The sequence below is a fragment of the Canis lupus genome, chromosome 25 (genome assembly GCF_003254725.2).
Source record: "Canis lupus dingo isolate Sandy chromosome 25, ASM325472v2, whole genome shotgun sequence".
Classification (NCBI taxonomy): domain Eukaryota; kingdom Metazoa; phylum Chordata; class Mammalia; order Carnivora; family Canidae; genus Canis; species Canis lupus.
The window spans coordinates 9,147,799-9,165,000 of NC_064267.1; the positions used below are offsets into that span (position 1 = coordinate 9,147,799).

At 43.3% G+C, this 17,202-nt stretch overlaps 2 protein-coding genes across 5 annotated transcripts in view; both read right to left on the bottom strand.

Moving 5' to 3' along the window:
• Positions 1–5,617, bottom strand: part of TEX26 (testis expressed 26) — a 31,400-nt gene extending 25,783 nt beyond the window's left edge. Inside the window, exons 1-2 of one of the 4 annotated variants that reach the window (XM_025462574.3) lie at positions 5,394–5,617; positions 4,308–4,361 (exon numbers count right to left, since the gene is read on the bottom strand). In XM_025462574.3, coding sequence (XP_025318359.1) covers positions 4,308–4,361; positions 5,394–5,454 — 115 coding nt within the window. In that variant the 5' untranslated portion in view covers positions 5,455–5,617. Of the gene's footprint in view, positions 1–3,832; positions 3,895–4,307; positions 4,362–5,393 lie in introns of all 4 variants that reach the window. The other 3 variants (XM_025462577.3, XM_025462575.3, XM_025462576.3) reach the window with 3 other exon arrangements.
• A 5,527-nt stretch (positions 5,618–11,144) lies between these two features.
• The window catches only part of MEDAG (mesenteric estrogen dependent adipogenesis), a gene marked incomplete at its 5' end in the record, with an annotated part of 17,613 nt that continues 11,555 nt past the window's right edge, over positions 11,145–17,202 (bottom strand). Inside the window, 3 exons of the mRNA XM_025463836.3 lie at positions 11,145–12,343; positions 14,164–14,449; positions 14,847–14,959. Of these exons, the coding sequence (XP_025319621.1) occupies positions 12,219–12,343; positions 14,164–14,449; positions 14,847–14,959 (524 nt within the window). The remainder of the gene's footprint in view (positions 12,344–14,163; positions 14,450–14,846; positions 14,960–17,202) is intronic.

Genomic DNA, 17,202 nt, shown 5'->3' on the forward strand with positions numbered 1-17,202 from the left:
CTCATGTATCATAGTAGATAAACCTATACACACATGAAACAACTTTACATAAAGTTTACATATTCCATTTTATCCCAAGCACCTTTTCTCTCCTTCCTCCCTCAGCTCATCATTACTCCCCTCCCCAACTCCCCCCCCCCCATGTTAATAACTGTGCTGGTTTCTTTCCATGCTTTAACAACTGCAGATACAATCATCTAGAGACTTACATATACAAGTATGTTGGCAAAAAAATAAATAAATAAAAATTAAAAATTAAAAAAAAAACAAGTATGTTGGCATTGGGTTTTAGTTTTCACCATCTTGTTTTACAAAAATGGGCTCATAATTCACGAAAGCCTTCCAACTCATCTGGGGCAGCTCTAATGTGTTTTTCATCACAACTGCTCATGATTCTGTAGCTTAGGTGAGATTTACACTACGAGAGCGGGTGGGATCCATAAGAGGAGTATAGTTAGAGGAGACCAGTCCAAAGGTCGAAGCCTCTGGCGTACCAATGTCAAGAGCCTGGGGAAAAGGGGAGTCTGGGGAAGAGGCCAAGAAGAGCAGTCAGCAAGGGCAGGGCAACACCAGGGGCATGTGTGACTGGAAGGCCACAGGAAGGAGGGGTTTCCAGGAAGCAAGTGGGAGGGATGGCCTATGGCAAAGCTGGCCAGGTCCAGGAAGATGAAGACAGAGAAGTAACCATCAGGCACACACTCACAACAGCAGCATTTATCTGCCCCAACCTCCCATTGTCCACGGGAGTACCACCAAAGTTCTTGCGAGTAAAGATTTTAAATGTAACTGAGTCATTCTCTCATTATTCTTTTCTGGGCCATTAACCTGTTTACATTTCACTACAACCTGGTTAAAACGGTCCCCTTTCACGTTCATACACTGCTGGCTGGGGGAAAGCACCTCACTGCTAGACTCCTGTAGCCACCTCATTGCCTGTGACATTCCTGCTTGTGCATCAAATACAAGTGCTGGAAAATACTTTCCTCAAATATGTCTACAATTTCCAAATAGTCTTAAAATCTATATGCACTGCCCAGCCTATAGGGCCCTGACCAAACATTGAATTTTTGCTGTCTACGCACTTCTTCCTATTTCATCTCCACATCTCCCAACCAGGTCTTGTTTCTGATTTAACAGGCCCTTGGGTGCAGCCTGGCAGCTGGACCTGCTCATCCATGACTGTCTCCCCACGGCCTTTTCACTGGTTGAGATTCACCTCCACTAGCTTCCCCAGTCTAACAAAAGTCTAGCCCCTGAATGCTACACTCGGGGCCTCTGCTTACACACACTTTGGGGGCCCACGCCCTGATCCCATTCTGTGAGAAATGACATTATGCTCTGATGTCACTGCTTTTAGTGGGAGTCACTTCATGCTTTCAAGCATTTTGTTCCAATGGCAGAATTAAATGTTCTTTGTTCAGAGAATTCCAAGTATGGACAAGTAAGTGGGAAGAAATTGGGAGGCAGTGCTGTTCTTAAAAGAAACCTTCACTTAACCTGATTTGAACCTCGGAATATGTCTCTTGCAAGGATCAGGAAGGGTCCTCTGCATAGACACCACACATAATTTCAGCCTCTTCTTCCTAAAGCAAAGGATACTAACCCCATCCAGATCAATGTCCTGTTAGGCCCAAATATGCCTAAAAAACCCTGGCAATACAGCTTCCAGGTAACATCTCCCAATTCTCCCAATCCATCACATGGGCAAACCAGACTATGGCTTGGGTGTCCCTCCTCTGGATGTTCCTGCCTACGGCCTTTCCCCTTTCTGAGGACAGTCTGGGGGCTGGCAGCTGGCAGCCTCCTTTTGCTGAGATCCTATTCCAGAAGGCATCAGGTGCAGGAGGGGCCATGCCCAGCTGCTTCTAGGATCTGAGACCAAGTGTACCTCCTTCTCCCTAACTCTAACCCACTTGGATGACTAAAATGATGACATGTGCAATTTCCAGTAGCTCTTTCTACAATTTTTTGTTTAATGACTTTTCTTACTAGATGTCAGGTCAGTGTCTATGCTTCATATTTCCATTGACAAAGCTTCTGAAAATAAAATGTTATTCTAATTAATCCTCTTTCAGGTGCCTGGGTGGCTCAGTCCGTTAAGCACCTGCCTTCAGCTCAGGTTATGATGCCAGGGGTCTTAGGATCGAGCCCTGCATGAGGCTCCCTGCTCAACAGCGAGTCTACTTGTCCCTCTTCCTCTGCCCCTCCCCACATTTGTGCTCTCTCTCTCTCTCTCAAATAAATAAATAAAGTCTTTTTAAAAAGTAGAACAAATCCTCTTCATTAACAGAAATAACTTAAAAATCTATAATCATAATATTTTAAACATCTATTTCCAGCGTGTCCCCCTGCTCCCTTTTGTATTTATTCCTGGTAAGTATCTCAGTGTTTCTCCCTATAACTCTGTGTCCACCTCTCCTAGGATTCTGTCTTCCTATTTCTACCTTCTCTCATTTTCTGTCCATTCTATAGTCAAGTCCTACATCACTCCCATGGATGAACCCCTCTGCTAGGCCCTAGGACATACAGACCCTGTTCTGGACTTAGGGAACTCACAGGTGAGTAGAGGAGATGACAAATATCCAATGAGCACAAGCTTATAGATGTACTGCTGTGCTGTGTGCCATAGGATATTTCTAAGGAGGGTGTAATTCTTTCTGGTTGGATGAGAGAAAGGACACTGAAGGTGGGTCCAGGAGGTACTTCATAGAATAGGTGGTGTCTGAGCCAGGACTTAAAGAGGGAGTGTGAGGGATGCTTGGGTGGCTCAGCGGTTGAGCATCTGCCGTTGGCTCAGGTCATCATCCTGGAATCCCGAGATTGAGTCCTGCATTGGGTTTCCTGCAGGGATCCTGCTTCTCCCTCTGCCTATGTCTCTCATGAATAAAGAAATAAATAAAATCTTAAAAAAAAAAGTGGGAGTTTGACAGTAACCACAGGAGGACACAGAGTGAAACATTTTTCAGACAAAGTGCCATGACATATAAAAGTCTGAGACACAGCAAAGGTCCAGGTGAGGAAGGCGGAGGAAGTGGCCAATGACAGGTCAGTGATGCCTGGTTAGCCCTGCTATACCCTTGTGCTTTATCACCCCTGGAGGTATTCACAATTATGAAAATTTATTATGAGGTTTTGAAAATATTATAAAACAGTAGCTAGCATGTGCATATTACACATATTACACTTTTCAAAGTGTTTCCATGTATGGAATTTCATTTTAGCTTCACAACAGCCCAATAGATGGGCAGGTATAAACAGTACCTGATTGTTCTAAGTTTGCCTTGTATTTGGGAGGACTAAAGGGGATGGTAAATTCAAGCATTTTTAGTAGGTTGAAAGGGGACCCAAAAGATAAATCTACATCCAAACGCCAGAGCCTGTGAATGGTACCAAATAAGGGGCCGTTGCAGATACAGTTAAGGATCTTGAGATGAGGAGATCATGCTGGATTATCAGTGGTGCCTAAATGCAATTTCACCCCCCTTAGGAGAGGCAGAGGGAGATTTCACACAGAAGAGCAGGTGATGTGACCACAGAGACTCAGGCTGCAGGGATGGGCCCCAGGTCAGGAACGCTGACAGCTCCCAGAAGTTGCAAGAGGCAAGGAAGGATCCTGCCCCAGAACTACCGCTGAGAGTGCAGCCACGTCAGCACCTTGATTTTGACCTTTTGGTCCCAGAATGTGAGACAATAAATGTCCTTTGTTTCAAGCCACCAGTTCACGGTTATCCATGATGGTCCTTCAAACTGACACAGCAATTATAAGCCCATATACAATAATAGTTCGATTACTATATAGCAAGTAGCCCAGGATAGTTATTGTCAACCTCACCTTATTTTTGGACCAAAGCTGGGCAGTGACACATCAGTCCCACCTTTTGGAGCATGACATTTCTAGCAGTGGAAGAGAGAGTGGCACTCTATTAGAGCCCCAAGACTAGGCATGGAGAGTCAAACTTCCCCACTAGAAGAGGAACTTTGGGGGCAAAATCAATAAGTCTTACTAATCAAAGTGGGGCATCAGTGAAGCTGCTCTCCTTTTTACCTTGAGCAGCTGGCATCTTCCTAACTGATCCTGCAAAGTCTAGGAGAACAAGGGGTGGAACTTTGTATATATTAGCCCTCTGTGACATCCAAATGAACTATCTGGTAGGCAGTTGGATACTTCGGTATGAAAATGAAGAAGAGAGAGTGTGACATAAGATTAGGAAGCCATTGGCACGTTCCAGTAGACTTGAAGCCCTTGGTAGGACATGGCCACTGCACAGAAGATGTAAATCAAAAAGGATAGATCTTGGAGGACTCACATTCCCCAGACGAGAAGGCGGAGAAGAGACAGTGAAAGATACCAAGACAGGTGGCTGGAAAGAGAGGAGGAGATTCAAACAGAATGCAGTGGGGAAACCCTGGGGAGGAGGTTCTCCCTATCTCTCTTCTTTGCCTTGTCGTCATACAGAAACAGTGTTTTCAATATTTTTTGTGCGAATTAAGTATTTTAATTTTCCATCTTTAATTTACAAAGAGATCAACAGAATGAAAATATGCATTTCATTCTGGTGGGTCTGCAATTCTAGAGACTTTGCAGTTGAACGGTTCCCACTGCTCTGTAGCCACCACAGAACCACAATTACCCAGCTGGAGGGCTGCGGTGGGTTATTACTGCCATGAGAAAGGCCAGGATGGAGCTGACTACACAGTAATCATGCCACTAGCATCACAGTTAGAACGGCTCTCCCTCCACTAACACAAAAAGCTGACTTTGTAAACCTGCTGCATTTGCATGCAAAATTAGCATTAAAAGCTCTACCTCAGTTAAATACAAAATCACTTTGAAAAAAATCAGCAAAGGTTGGATAGAAGTGGCAGCTGAATGCCTAGTTTCCAGCCTCTGCTACAGCTACATGGGGGGATGCTACTTCCGCAGATCCGCTTAGGAGCCCCTGCATTCTGCATCTCCAGGTTTTCTGGGCTGTTCTCTAAATCCTGGATGGGGATCAGATCTCTGCTGGATCTGCTGTCTTCAGAGCATCTGACCTCTGTACCTTGTTTGTCTTTGACCTTGTTCTCCTGGAAATGCACTATTCCCTCCTTTCTCCTATCCCTTCCTAGGCACATTGCGGGGTGTTTAAAAACACCTGAGCGGTTCAGGGAGAGGTTCTGCAGAAATGCAGCGAAGGGCTGTAAAGGACAAGTCATGAACATCTCATGCTCTCTGACTCCCAGACCCTCCATGAATGGAGTCCCGCCCATAAGAGGGAGGCCAGGAGCCTTGCAGACCAAAGCAGCCTTTGCTCTAGTGCACCCCCTTCCCAGGAAAAAGCCCGCCGTCCCCCCCCGCCCCCCCCCCCCGCCGCTCCCCCGCCCCTCGCAGCCCGCAGGGTCCACAGCCTTACTTGGCTGCCTCTTGAAGCGGTCTTGAGAGGCGCTCGCGGCCTCGGGCCCAGGCAATGCCATTCTTGCTCAAAAGAAGCCCTAGCGGCGCCCACTGCCCCTGCTGGACTGGGTGCTCTGGGCAGCAGCTCGGGGCTGCTTTGTGACGCGTCGCTATGGAGACGCGGGTCACTCGCCGCAGCTCAGCGGGGGGCCGACAGGTGCGGGAGGCGCCGGCGCGCTCCACCAGGCAGGCTGGAGACCGGGTGCTGGAGACCTGGAAGCAGACTTGTGCTTCCAGGAATATGGATACTTCCTTCCTTCCGTGTATTCCTGTAGTTCTTGCAACGAGCTTTCCTGTGCATTGTCTTGTATATCTGGGGAGAAGAGCATAAAGACAAGTGTTGAAGAGAAAGTCATATTGTCAGATTTGCAATTGCAAATTTTCATCTGTTCCTAACTTTCAACTTAAGTGACTGTGGGCAGAGTTGTCTAGATCTTTGCATTAAGTAGGAAACAAGAGTGGGCAGGGTTGTGTGTGACACCTTTCCCCTCACCAGGGGAGGTTTCTGGCACAAACCGTTGTGTTTTGTGATTGTCAATTTAATTGTTCAATTCCCACAGACTGAACTGTCTCTCACCGCCCCTCCCCCTCCGCCTCTGAGTGTGTCATAGTTTTTCCAGAATGTGGAGGGTTTCTATCTTCGTATTCTTGACAAGAATCTTGGTAGTTTGACACATAGTAGGTGCTTAGTAAAATTGAATGCCTCTAGGCTAGGACATAGCTATTAGCCACTTACCTGGGTGCAAAGAAAAGAGAGGAAGTACTCATTAGAGACGTTGGCAATATATTTAGAAAGCAATTTGCAACCATTCCTCCTCTGCAAAGGGGTTATTCGAAAGTAGGACCTAAGGTGAAGGTGTGACATTTTAAAAAAGGAGTTTATCAAAGGTCACAGAATACATATCAAAGTAAGCATCCCAAGTGTGTATGCAAGGCATTGCTTAAAAATTAAGAACTAAAGTAGAATTTTCTGAGAGGAGTCCTATCCATATAGTGGAACACGTATAATGCATTTTTTGGACTCTCTAATTTTATAGTTATGAATGATAGTGGAACACTCAGAAGGTTTAGAGTTCTGTCAATGTTATTAAAAGAATGAGTTTAAACGAGGATTTAGTAGTAGCATCTAAATGGGGGAAATAACACCCAATAACAGATTATGGTCTGAAAATGGCAGAGCTCATTAGGATAGCATAAGTTAAGAAAAAATAATTTTTTTTAATGAAACAGCGAGTCTTTAGAATGTTGAGAGTGAATTCTTATTAATATCTTATATTTGTCTCTTCTTAGGCAAGCTGAAAAATTGTGGCCCCACACACCCAATCGGGAGTTGGGAGATCTCTTTGTACTTTCTACCTGGGGGCCCTTGGGAATCAAGCAAATACTTCTCTGAGCCCCAATTTATCTATAAAACGAGTATACCAGTGCCCACCTCACCGGGCTGTAAAGATGAATAATTCTAACAATAATTTATAAATTATAAAGCCACATAAACCTAAGATATTGCTCTATTGTCTTATTTATTCTTTTTATAGCCTTTCCTTTCTGTTTCACAATGGATTTTTGGTACAAGTCCATTTTATTGTGAGCAGTATAGCACTATTCCTGCCTCTGAATTAGGGTTGCTTGAGGCAACCCCTTTCAATGATTAAGTTGACTTTTTTTCCTTTCTTCTTCCTCCCAACAAATACTGCACTGAAAATGAGCTGCATGATGACATTGAGGGCAATGCCCTGGATATTGATGGGAGCTTGGGGAGCTGGCCCTAGCTCCTCCTAGTGCCTGTGCTGAGTTCTCAAGGATGCCTAGGAGCAAACCAAGAGAGGGAGAGCTGCCACCAGGTGGAGCAAAGGCCCAGGAGGCAGGGAACATGGGATTGCCACATTGGAAAGAGTGAAGGCAGAGCCTAGGAAACTGCAGCAAAAGGCCCTGCAGGCTGTGCTAGGAAGTTGGGCCTCCCCTGAGCAGTGGAGTGGGTTAAAGCAACAGAGTGAAGGGATCAGGTCAGAAGTTTATACAGATCCCAGCCTCTTTTTCCAGGGAAAAGAGAAGCACAGTTATCCATACCACCTACCAGTGAAGGTTAATCATTCAGAAATTAAGACGTCCAGGTTACTAATATATGCCTTTTACAGAGTCTTGAATCGATCATCAAACAATTGAAAGTAGTCATAGTGAACGGGCTAAATGTTAAATGGTCGTCTCCAATTTAAAGTATTATAATAAATGTCTTTCTGTGTACATACACGCACAAACACATGCATGCTGCAGGAATGTGATGTGAAGGAGTAGCGACAGGTGGGTGGGAGACGGAGGGGACAGCAAGGATAGAACTACCCAGCTTTTGGCTGTGAAGGAGAAGGGAGTCTCCAGCTGGAGGAGAGAGAATGGGTCAGGAGAGGGAGTGGGTAAGGTTAATATCCAAACAAAAGAGAAGTAACCAAGTTCACAGGCCATGGGGATGAAGCAGGGAGAGAGATGGGGCTTGCCACTGTGGAAAAAGCCGATGGGACCTAGACTTGGAGAAGACAGACATGCTTCTCCTCAAACTGGGCATGCCCACCAACACCTGGGCATCTCGAGAGCACAGATTCTGACTCAATTGGTCTGGAAGGGCCTGAGATTCTCCTTTTCTAACAAGATGCCTAGGAGATTCATAAAGTTTGAGATGGACAGATCCAGAGCCTTGTCCTAGGACGAGCAGAATCTGCATCACCCAGATTGTTAGAACACAGACCTGATGACTCAGAGTCTGCAGCTTTAGCAAGACCTCCAAGAAGGTCCTAGACATAATCAAGTTGGCGAAGCTGTGCTCCAGGAACTATCATAGGCCAAGGTGTCTCCTGAATGAGAAGGAATATAAAAAATTAGTTGATGGGAGAATTCAAAGAGCAAGCCAACAAAGGATGTGTAAAAGATTCAGCAGCAGAAGACTTGCTTCCAAGAGCCCTGGAGAGGGCTCCTGAGTGGCTCAGTGGTTGAGCATCTGCCTTTGGCTCAGGTCGTGAGCCTGGGGTCCTGGGATCCAGTCCCATATCAGGTTCCCCAAAGGGAGCCTGCTTCTCCCCCTGCCTACGTCTCTGCCTCTTTCTGTGCATCTCTCATGAATAAATAAAATCTTTAAAGGAAAAAAAAAAGCCCACGAGAGGCCACAGGTGATCTCCTGTGTACTTTGGATATGGGTGTACTGAATGAAGTTTCTCCAGCTTACTGCATTTGGGCAAAAGTTTTTCTACTACTAAGTGTATGCAGTGCTTTTATTCAAAGATCTTCATGTTAAAAGAAAAAAAAGGAACCAAAAAAAGCATGTTGCTTCTTCTCCTTTGTTTTAGCTGATTGATTCATTCATTAAACATTTTCTCAATTTCTGTGATGGAATCTGTATTATTCGGGGTTCTCTAGGGAGACACACAATAGAGTCTGTGTATGTGTATGTAGAGGGAGAGTGAGAGGAGAGACTTATTTCATTCTAAGGAGTTGGCTCGCACAGTTGTGCAGCCTTACAAGTCCAAAATCTGCAAAGGAAGCCAGTATGTAGGAGGCCAGGGCAGGATGGACATTGCAGTTCATGTTTGAAGGCCACCTGTGCAGAATCCTCTCTTGTTCAGAGGAGGTCACTCTTTTGTTCTATTCAGGCCTTCAATTGATCTAAGAGGCCCTCTGACATTGTAGAGGACAGTTCTTCCCTTCTTAAAGCCCACCAATTTAAATATTGGACTCATCCAAAAATACTCTCCTAGAAATACCAAGAATAATGTTTGGACACCATGGCCCAGACACATTGGCACATAAAATTAGTCATGACGGACCCAGATCTTTTTGAAGTCAACTAATTCATATCTGCCACTCAGAGGGGTTGTTGTTAAGTAGTCAAGAATGATTGCTATCCTTTTATTGAAAGCTCAAGAAAAGAAAATTCTACAATGTTTTCTATTGTATTAGGACACTCCAATCTAATGGGGCAGATTCTAAGTACTGCTTCTAATATGCCACTCACTAAACTTACTTGCATTTTATCCAAACAAAGCCATAGCAGCAAGTTCAGACTGCTGATTCCGTCAAACCTTGTCAACCCAGTACAAATGTCACCTTACTTCTGAGCCAGCTCTGCCCTCCCTGGTTCTTCTGTGTTCCTCTTCTCTGAACTCTTGAGAGGTTAAGTGGGCCAGGCCAGCCATTGGGTAATTACTAATGCTTTACACTGTCTGTTCTTTCAAGTGTATTCAAGTAGTGAATATCAAGTGTGAACACTCCTTTTAAATCTGTTATACCAGCATTTACCCATCCAAATGAATGCTCTCTTCTTCAAAGCAATAATTTATTCTAATGACACTGCCATTGCTTAAAGCATTTTCGAAATTCTTTAGAAACTCCCTTCAGAACTAGATGCATATTCTTTTGAATTTCTTAAATAGGGGCATAACTTGGCTCTTTGAAGATAGATTGGGAATTTGAAACAGTAAAATGACATTCACATTCGAGCTGATAATTAAGGTAGGCAATCAAGTTGGGCAATGTTATCCTTTAGCCAAAAATCAAACTATAACTATGAGGTAATGAGAAAAAAAAATCTCCCTCATTCTACAGATGTCTGGATTTGCATTCTTGTTGGAATAAATTAATAGCCTCCAAGGTGACTCTTGTACTGAGGGCTTCAGTAAATCAATCACTTGAATAAATCAATCCTCATATATTGGTTTTAAAACTAAGTTTTATAGTTTCATGTTATTAATTTTACATCCAAAACTGTATCCTAAGTGTTTTAGATGTTCTCTTTTTAGAACTTCTCTCCTAGCACTCATTTTATAATTATTCTTAGCTTACACACCTATCTTCTAAGACTGGATGCTCCTTGAAAGCAGGGGCCGTACTTTAAATATCTTTCTGTCCCAGACCCACCTGAGTGCACTGCACAGAGCAGGCACTCAATCATTCTGCTGAATGAGTTGAATGAATGGATGAACTGAATAAATGAATGAATTGCTTAGATCATTGTTGTCCCATAGATTTGCATGGATCTTAGATCTTCAAAATATCTGAATTGGGCTGCAATTATATCCAGATTGAAGCCTCCTTTACCCAGAAAGATCTGTCCCCATATACTTTTCACCAATTTTAAAGATTGCTCAGTATCACTTCTTCGTGACACATGTTAACAAATACATCAGCACAGTGTATATTCCCTTAGAAGCAGTTCATAAAACTGCTGAGTGAATACTGAATGAGTGAATGTATTCAGTGAAAACTGCTTTTAATTCAATGAAAAAAAGTTTTTAATTATGAAAGTAACCTTCCAGATCTTTAGTCCATTCCGGAGTGATTACTGACAGTTTTTCCTCAGTTCAACTACTTCCAAAAAAATCTTCTTTGTGATCAGAGTCTCTATTTCCTTGGGGAAGCATTTAATATTTGATATCCACCTAAGGTTTGTTTGCACTGTTATAAAACTTATTTTATTATGAATACCTTTCATTTTGCACTAAGTTGAATAACAAATGCTTAGCCTCTTCTTTATTAAGGAACTTTTTTCCTTTTGTGAAAGATCATGATCGAATTATTTTTCTTTTCTCCAAATGCTTCTTAGACCCATTCTTCAAAAAGCTCTTCTGGAGAAAGTAGCTGTGAAAACTCAATTCTTATTATAATTTAGTAAGTTATAAGGCAAATAAACCACCTGCAAAGCACAATGGAAAGATCACACATACACAAATTTAATTGATTCCATGTTGAATGCTAAGAAAAGTTTTAATTGCACAAATACAGTACCCAACATATCAATATAAATGAAGGGACAATCAGTAGTGCTATCAAAATGTATAATACAAGAAGTTGTTTAGAAAAGATAGGAAAATTATACTCGGACCCATAAATCTTCCTCATTATAAGGATATGTAGTGATTTGTTCATGCAAGTTTTTATATGTAAACAGGATTTTTTTTCTTTTTGAAGAACTCCATTGTACCTATGAGATGAAAAATGTATTGATGTAACAATGTATTGTGGTAATGTTATAGCTTTCTTCTATTTTGCTTTTAGTGTTAAGATTGCTAAAAGCTTATTTAAAATACCCAACTGACATAATGCGCTTCCAATAGAGGACACTGCCATGTACATTATCCTTCCCCTGTCAGTGGTACCACATCATCTGGCCTTTTTCTATGCAGGCCACTCTGATGAGAGAGAGACAGCAAGAGAGCTCAAATGTCAGGCAGTGGGTGGCAAGGTTACCGTCCTCTCAACCTGGCCAATCCTCCACTCCCCTTACCTAGAATGTTTCTCCTAAGAACGAAACATCTTTCAGTGAAAGATGTTCTAGGCTTTTTTGTCCAGCCATGTTCACAAGAAAATAGCACTGCTAACCACCTGCTTTATGGGTTTGGGTTCAGACAAGGGGGTCCCAAGCAGAGGGCCAGTGATTTACACGGTATTGAGAGTCAACACCCAAGTCAGACTGGTCCCTCAAAGGGAGCTTTCCTGGATGCCAGGATACTAAGCAAAGCATTCAGGGAGGCAGGACTCTGCTGTTCCCTCTGCCTCTTTGGAGGAATGTTAAAAAGAAAGGCTACCCCTCCAGGCCATCGGACCAAAGCCCTCCCTTCCTGAAGCCAGCTGCATCAGGCCTGCCAGGGCATCACTCGGGAAATGGAAGACAGGAACCTTCTGTGGGAGTAGAGGGGTTGACCGACAGGTTGAAGTGCCTGCCTCCCACCGCGTCTCACGTCCCCTCAGCCTCCTGTCCTCACATGCCTGGCAGGTAGCAGTGACCACAGAATGTTCAAGCCCATCACATAAATTGGTTAGGTGTCTCTTCAGATTCCAGGACACTTGCAACTGGCAATTCTGCCAAAAGAGCCTCCGTCAGAGATGATCTGGGTGACAGACTGCAGTTGAAAACTTCATCTATTGAACCTGAGAAAAGTAACAAGGCACATTATTATCGTCACTGGAAAAACAAAAACAAAAACAAAACAACAATGACTTAAAACTCACACAACATACAATGTAACCATTTCAATAATTAGTAGAGAATCCTGACTTCCTCAGAAAAACTCAAAACGCTAAACAATTTTTTGTGTGTGTCTGTCTACTAGCAGGACGTGGACCAGGTGCTTTTCCGTGGGCCAGAGCAGACGTGCAGACAGTTTTCTCACTTGTGGCAAAAGGCCCACAGTTCAGGAGCAGAGGCCTAGGACAAAGGTAAATTTAGGCAAAGTAGATAGAGCTGAGATGATTCACCAGGACAGAGCCAGTAGAGGCCAGGCCTGGCCTGCCTGCCAGGGCAGCTCATGCATCTTGGCTGTTCCACTTGTGGTGCATAATGAAGGCTCAGGAGGTCTTGTTGTGGAGTGCAAGTGGCCCCGGGCATGGCTCCTAGTAAACTTGCAAGCAAGCACTGCCCAACTTCACATCCTTCTTGGTTTCCCCTGGATGGCAGTGGACATCTCAGGTAGCCACACGCAGAGCAGGGAGGAGGACGGATGTACAACTGTACCCCATACACACACCACCCCCACCCCACCCCCACACCCACACAGGCTGCCAAGTCCAGTGGGTGGGGCTGGAGGGACCAGGCAACCCAGCAAGTTAATCTTTCCCCAAAAGAATCAGTGTATAATCCTCCGCATGCTCCAATGGAGCAAAGCACAAAGTATCTTTGTAAGAAACACCCCCAGACAGAGAAAGCTAAAGCGACAGGGTGGGGGAGAAAGAGAGAGGGTGTTAGAAAGGGGGAGAACAAGAGGGAAAGACAGAAAGGGTGGCAGGTGGAGGAGCAAGGGAGGAGGGAGAAAGAGACTGAGGAGTCAGGGAGAAAAGGGGAAAGAAAAAGGAGTAGGAGGGTGAGGGAGTGCATGTGCGCATGCACAGGAGTAGGGGCTACTTCCAGGAAAAGAAATTCTTAGGAGTAAGCATTTTTGCTATAAATATTGGAAGGAAGCAACTCTCATTAAATATAACTAATGAAGACTCTGTTTTTTTACATCTGAGCATTTTTTATACTGCAGGTTCATAGAGGTTGGTGTGTTTTTGTTTGTTTCTTTTCTTCTTGTGATTAACCTCAAGAGTCCTGGTTCAAGGAAGCAGCTTTCAGCAGAGACTAGCACAGGACAGAAGAATGGGCTCAGCAGAAGACAAACCCAGACAAGACTTAATTGATGTCATCTGCCTTGGCCACAAAGCAGACTGCAAAGTCTCACCCACTGCTGGGGAGGAGGCCCTGAATATTAGCATCTAGGTTAAAATCTGTTAGGTAAAGCGTTCTCAAGAGTTATTATTTTGTGGTCTTACAAACTCTGGAGAACCCTTTCAAATATTCTTAAAGATAGATACCTTGACCATGTACAACCCTCCCCCAGCTGACGCTATTAACATTCTGTTGCCTTGAATATGCACATCAGGAAAGGATCATTCTTTCATAATATTTAAATTATTAATATTTAAATGAGTAGTGATATGTATTTGAACTAATAATATATTTTGAAATTATATTCTGGGTATGCTGCATGCTGTAAGTGCTCCGTCACAAAACTTTAAGGAACCTCACAAGAAAAGTCACTGTATTTCTTGGTAGCATACACTTCGTGCTTCTTACGTTCTGAATTATGTGATGTTATATTCCCCCTTTATCAAGAGACCTTTCTTTTTCATTTAATTGACTCTCCACTCCTGTGATATTATTCTACCCTTTCATTTAACTGCCCTCCTCAAGTACTTGAGAATTTTTAACATACCTCTAGAAGTTACACTGAATTTTCGGTCAGAGAAACTGCTCCTACGGATTAAAGGTTCACTCATTTTTTCCAGGAATAATTTAATTGTCTCCTTCTTTTCTGGACTTGTACTTGACAAATTCAGAACTTTTCCCTTCACCTTTACAGTAGAATTGCTGAGCCCAAACCAATAGAAGAAATCAAATAATGCATCAGCTTTGAATTCATACGCAAAGCTCAAATTTTCTCCATTAACCACCTCATTTCCTGGCGGGAAAAAGTTTTTTACTGCCTCTTGAAAATCAAACTGAAAGAGAGAGAAGCATTTAATTAATGCCATGGAAATAACTATAATGGTACATTACAGAATTATATATTACTACAGAATTATATAATTGAATTAACAACGGCCCAAGTATCCAAAATATCACACCCTTTATTTCTTTTTCATTCAGACAGGTATTTTTGAACAGTTGGCTCTCATTTTTTAAAACAGACCTTTGCTTTTGCATCCTAGCCATTTGAAGCCCTTGAACTGCTTGGTTAAATTGACATTTATTGTTTCTAGATTAGTTGCTAGAAACCAAGTTCATTTTCTTGAAATAATAAAACAATTAAGCTCTAGAGACTCAGCCTTGCACAAGATGTGCAGACCCCTTTCTGTGTGGTTAACCATCCCTGGATTCAGATTGATGGAAGTTTACCTGAAGCCGGTAGCTTTCCCCAATCACCGAGGAGATGATCATGTCCATCCCTTGCTCTATCTGTCTTCTTATTTTGGGGTGCCTTGTGTTCACAAGAAATGCATATGTTCTTTCTAAAAATTAGGAAGCAGAATTCAGATAGAAGTGTGCATGTGTGACATAAATATACTTCTCAGCATTTGATAAAGCAGTGATTCCTACCTTATTCGGAGATTTTATTCATTTACAACTTCCCTCATGGGCCCCTCAGACTCTCACTGCACAGCTGAACCAGATTTCTCTAGAAATATTCCTGAGAACTTTGTAGATGTGAAGGAAGCTCTGAGATACTGTAACAGCCAGTTAGAAAGTCAGCTCCCCCAAGTGCACTCTGTCACTCTAAGTGTCACAGATGAGAACAGAGTACCATGGCATGCAACCAGCGTGGGGTGGCAGGGGCTAAAGCCAAAACAGTCTTACTGGGTATTTAAACAGCAACTTGGTTCTCACCAGCATTTCCTCATTTGCAAAGCAGAAAATCAGCCAAGTCCAGGGAAGGAGGCTACCCCATGCCTTCTCCTCCTATCACCCATCTCTCCCCATCCTCCCTCCCCCAAAGACCTGGCATGCATTCTGCAAAAGGCTGGTCTAGTGTTTTTTTTTTTTTTAATTTTTATTTATTTATGACAGTCACAGAGAGAGAGAGAGAGAGAGAGAGAGAGAGAGAGAGAGGCAGAGACACAAGCAGAGGGAGAAGCAGGCTCCATGCACCGGGAGCCCGACGTGGGATTCGATCCCGGGTCTCCAGGATCGCGCCCTGGGCCAAAGGCAGGCTCCAAACCTCTGTGCCACCCAGGGATCCCTGGTCTAGTGTTTTAAAGATCAAGGCAATTTGAGACTGAGTCTCCTTTACACCCCACCCCAATACAATCCCCGGCAGAGGAGCAGTCCTTCGCATTGTTTAAATAATACTATTGCCTCTGCCCTAGCAAACAGTTGTTTTGTTGTTGGTGGTGGTTTGATTTGGGGTTTCTTTCTTTTCCTTTTTTTTTTAAGATTTTATTTATTTATTTATTTATTTATTTATTTATTTATTTATGACAGACAGACAGAGAGAGAGAGGCAGAAACACAGGCAGAGGGAGAAGCAGGCTCCATGCAGGGAGCCCGATGTGGGACTCTATCGGGGTTTCCAGGATCACACCCTGGGCTGAAGGCAGGCGCCAAACTGCTGAGCCACCAGGGCTGCCCTCTTTCTTTTTTTTAATTCCTTATGTCCAATTCTCTCTAATTCTATACAATCTAGGCAAAGAGGAGATTCTTTGCTCATTAGGAAATTCGAAATACTATAAGCCAACAATTTCTTACCTTTTCCAGTCCCCAGAATCAAGCTCCATGGACTTAATTAGTCAAGTGTTTTTTTCTAGACAGACACATAACATAGATGGGCACTCTCTGTTTAAAGGTTACAGACCTGCCATAATGTGATTTTGAGAACTGAACATTTTGCTTTGGCTTTGAGAGCCAAACCTGTGGTCCACCAATAATGAATCTTATATCCCTGAAGATTATATTTTGAGCTAACTTTTCCACTAGCCTTATTCATCTTATTTTTTCTACCCTTGCTTCCCTTCTCTCAAATTACCATTTCTGGGGGGTATTTTATTTTATTTATTTTTTTAATTTTTTTTTTATTTGTTTATCATAGTCACAGAGAGAGAGAGAGAGAGGCAGAGACACAGGCAGAGGGAGAAGCAGGCTCCATGCACGGGAGCCCGACGTGGGATTCGATCCGGGTCTCCAGGATCGCGCCCTGGGCCAAAGGCAGGCGCCAAACCGCTGCGCCACCCAGGGATCCCCTCTGGAGGGTATTTTAAATATAAATTTCTTATATCCTCTTTGAGATAAGAGATAAACAAAGCAAGCAAGCTATTTGGTACCTTGAGTTAACTTTCACACAAACCAAACTAAGATCTTTAGGTTCATTAGATACCAAGGACTACCACCCTCCACACTGCGCTGGTTGGGCAGGTTGTGCACTGCACAACTCTAGAGGTACCACTGACATTCATAGACATTGTCTATTTGCATAGTTACTATGACAGACCTCTACGAAGGATTAGTAGATTGTGTTAAGTTACTGGTGGCGGCTTTTTCTAATTTGCACAAAAGTGCAGTTTAGCAGCAAGGTTGGATGCGTTACCTCACTTATAATTCTCATAATCTAAATTTGACCATTTTAAGCTTCTGTGTCATAGAAGCTCTTAGTTTCACGGCTTTGTTCACAATTGCACGGCACAAGGTCTCTGTACCTCCCTCCATGATAGTTGTCATACAACTGTGTACCTTTTGTAGGCCACCCACAAATCCACAAATAC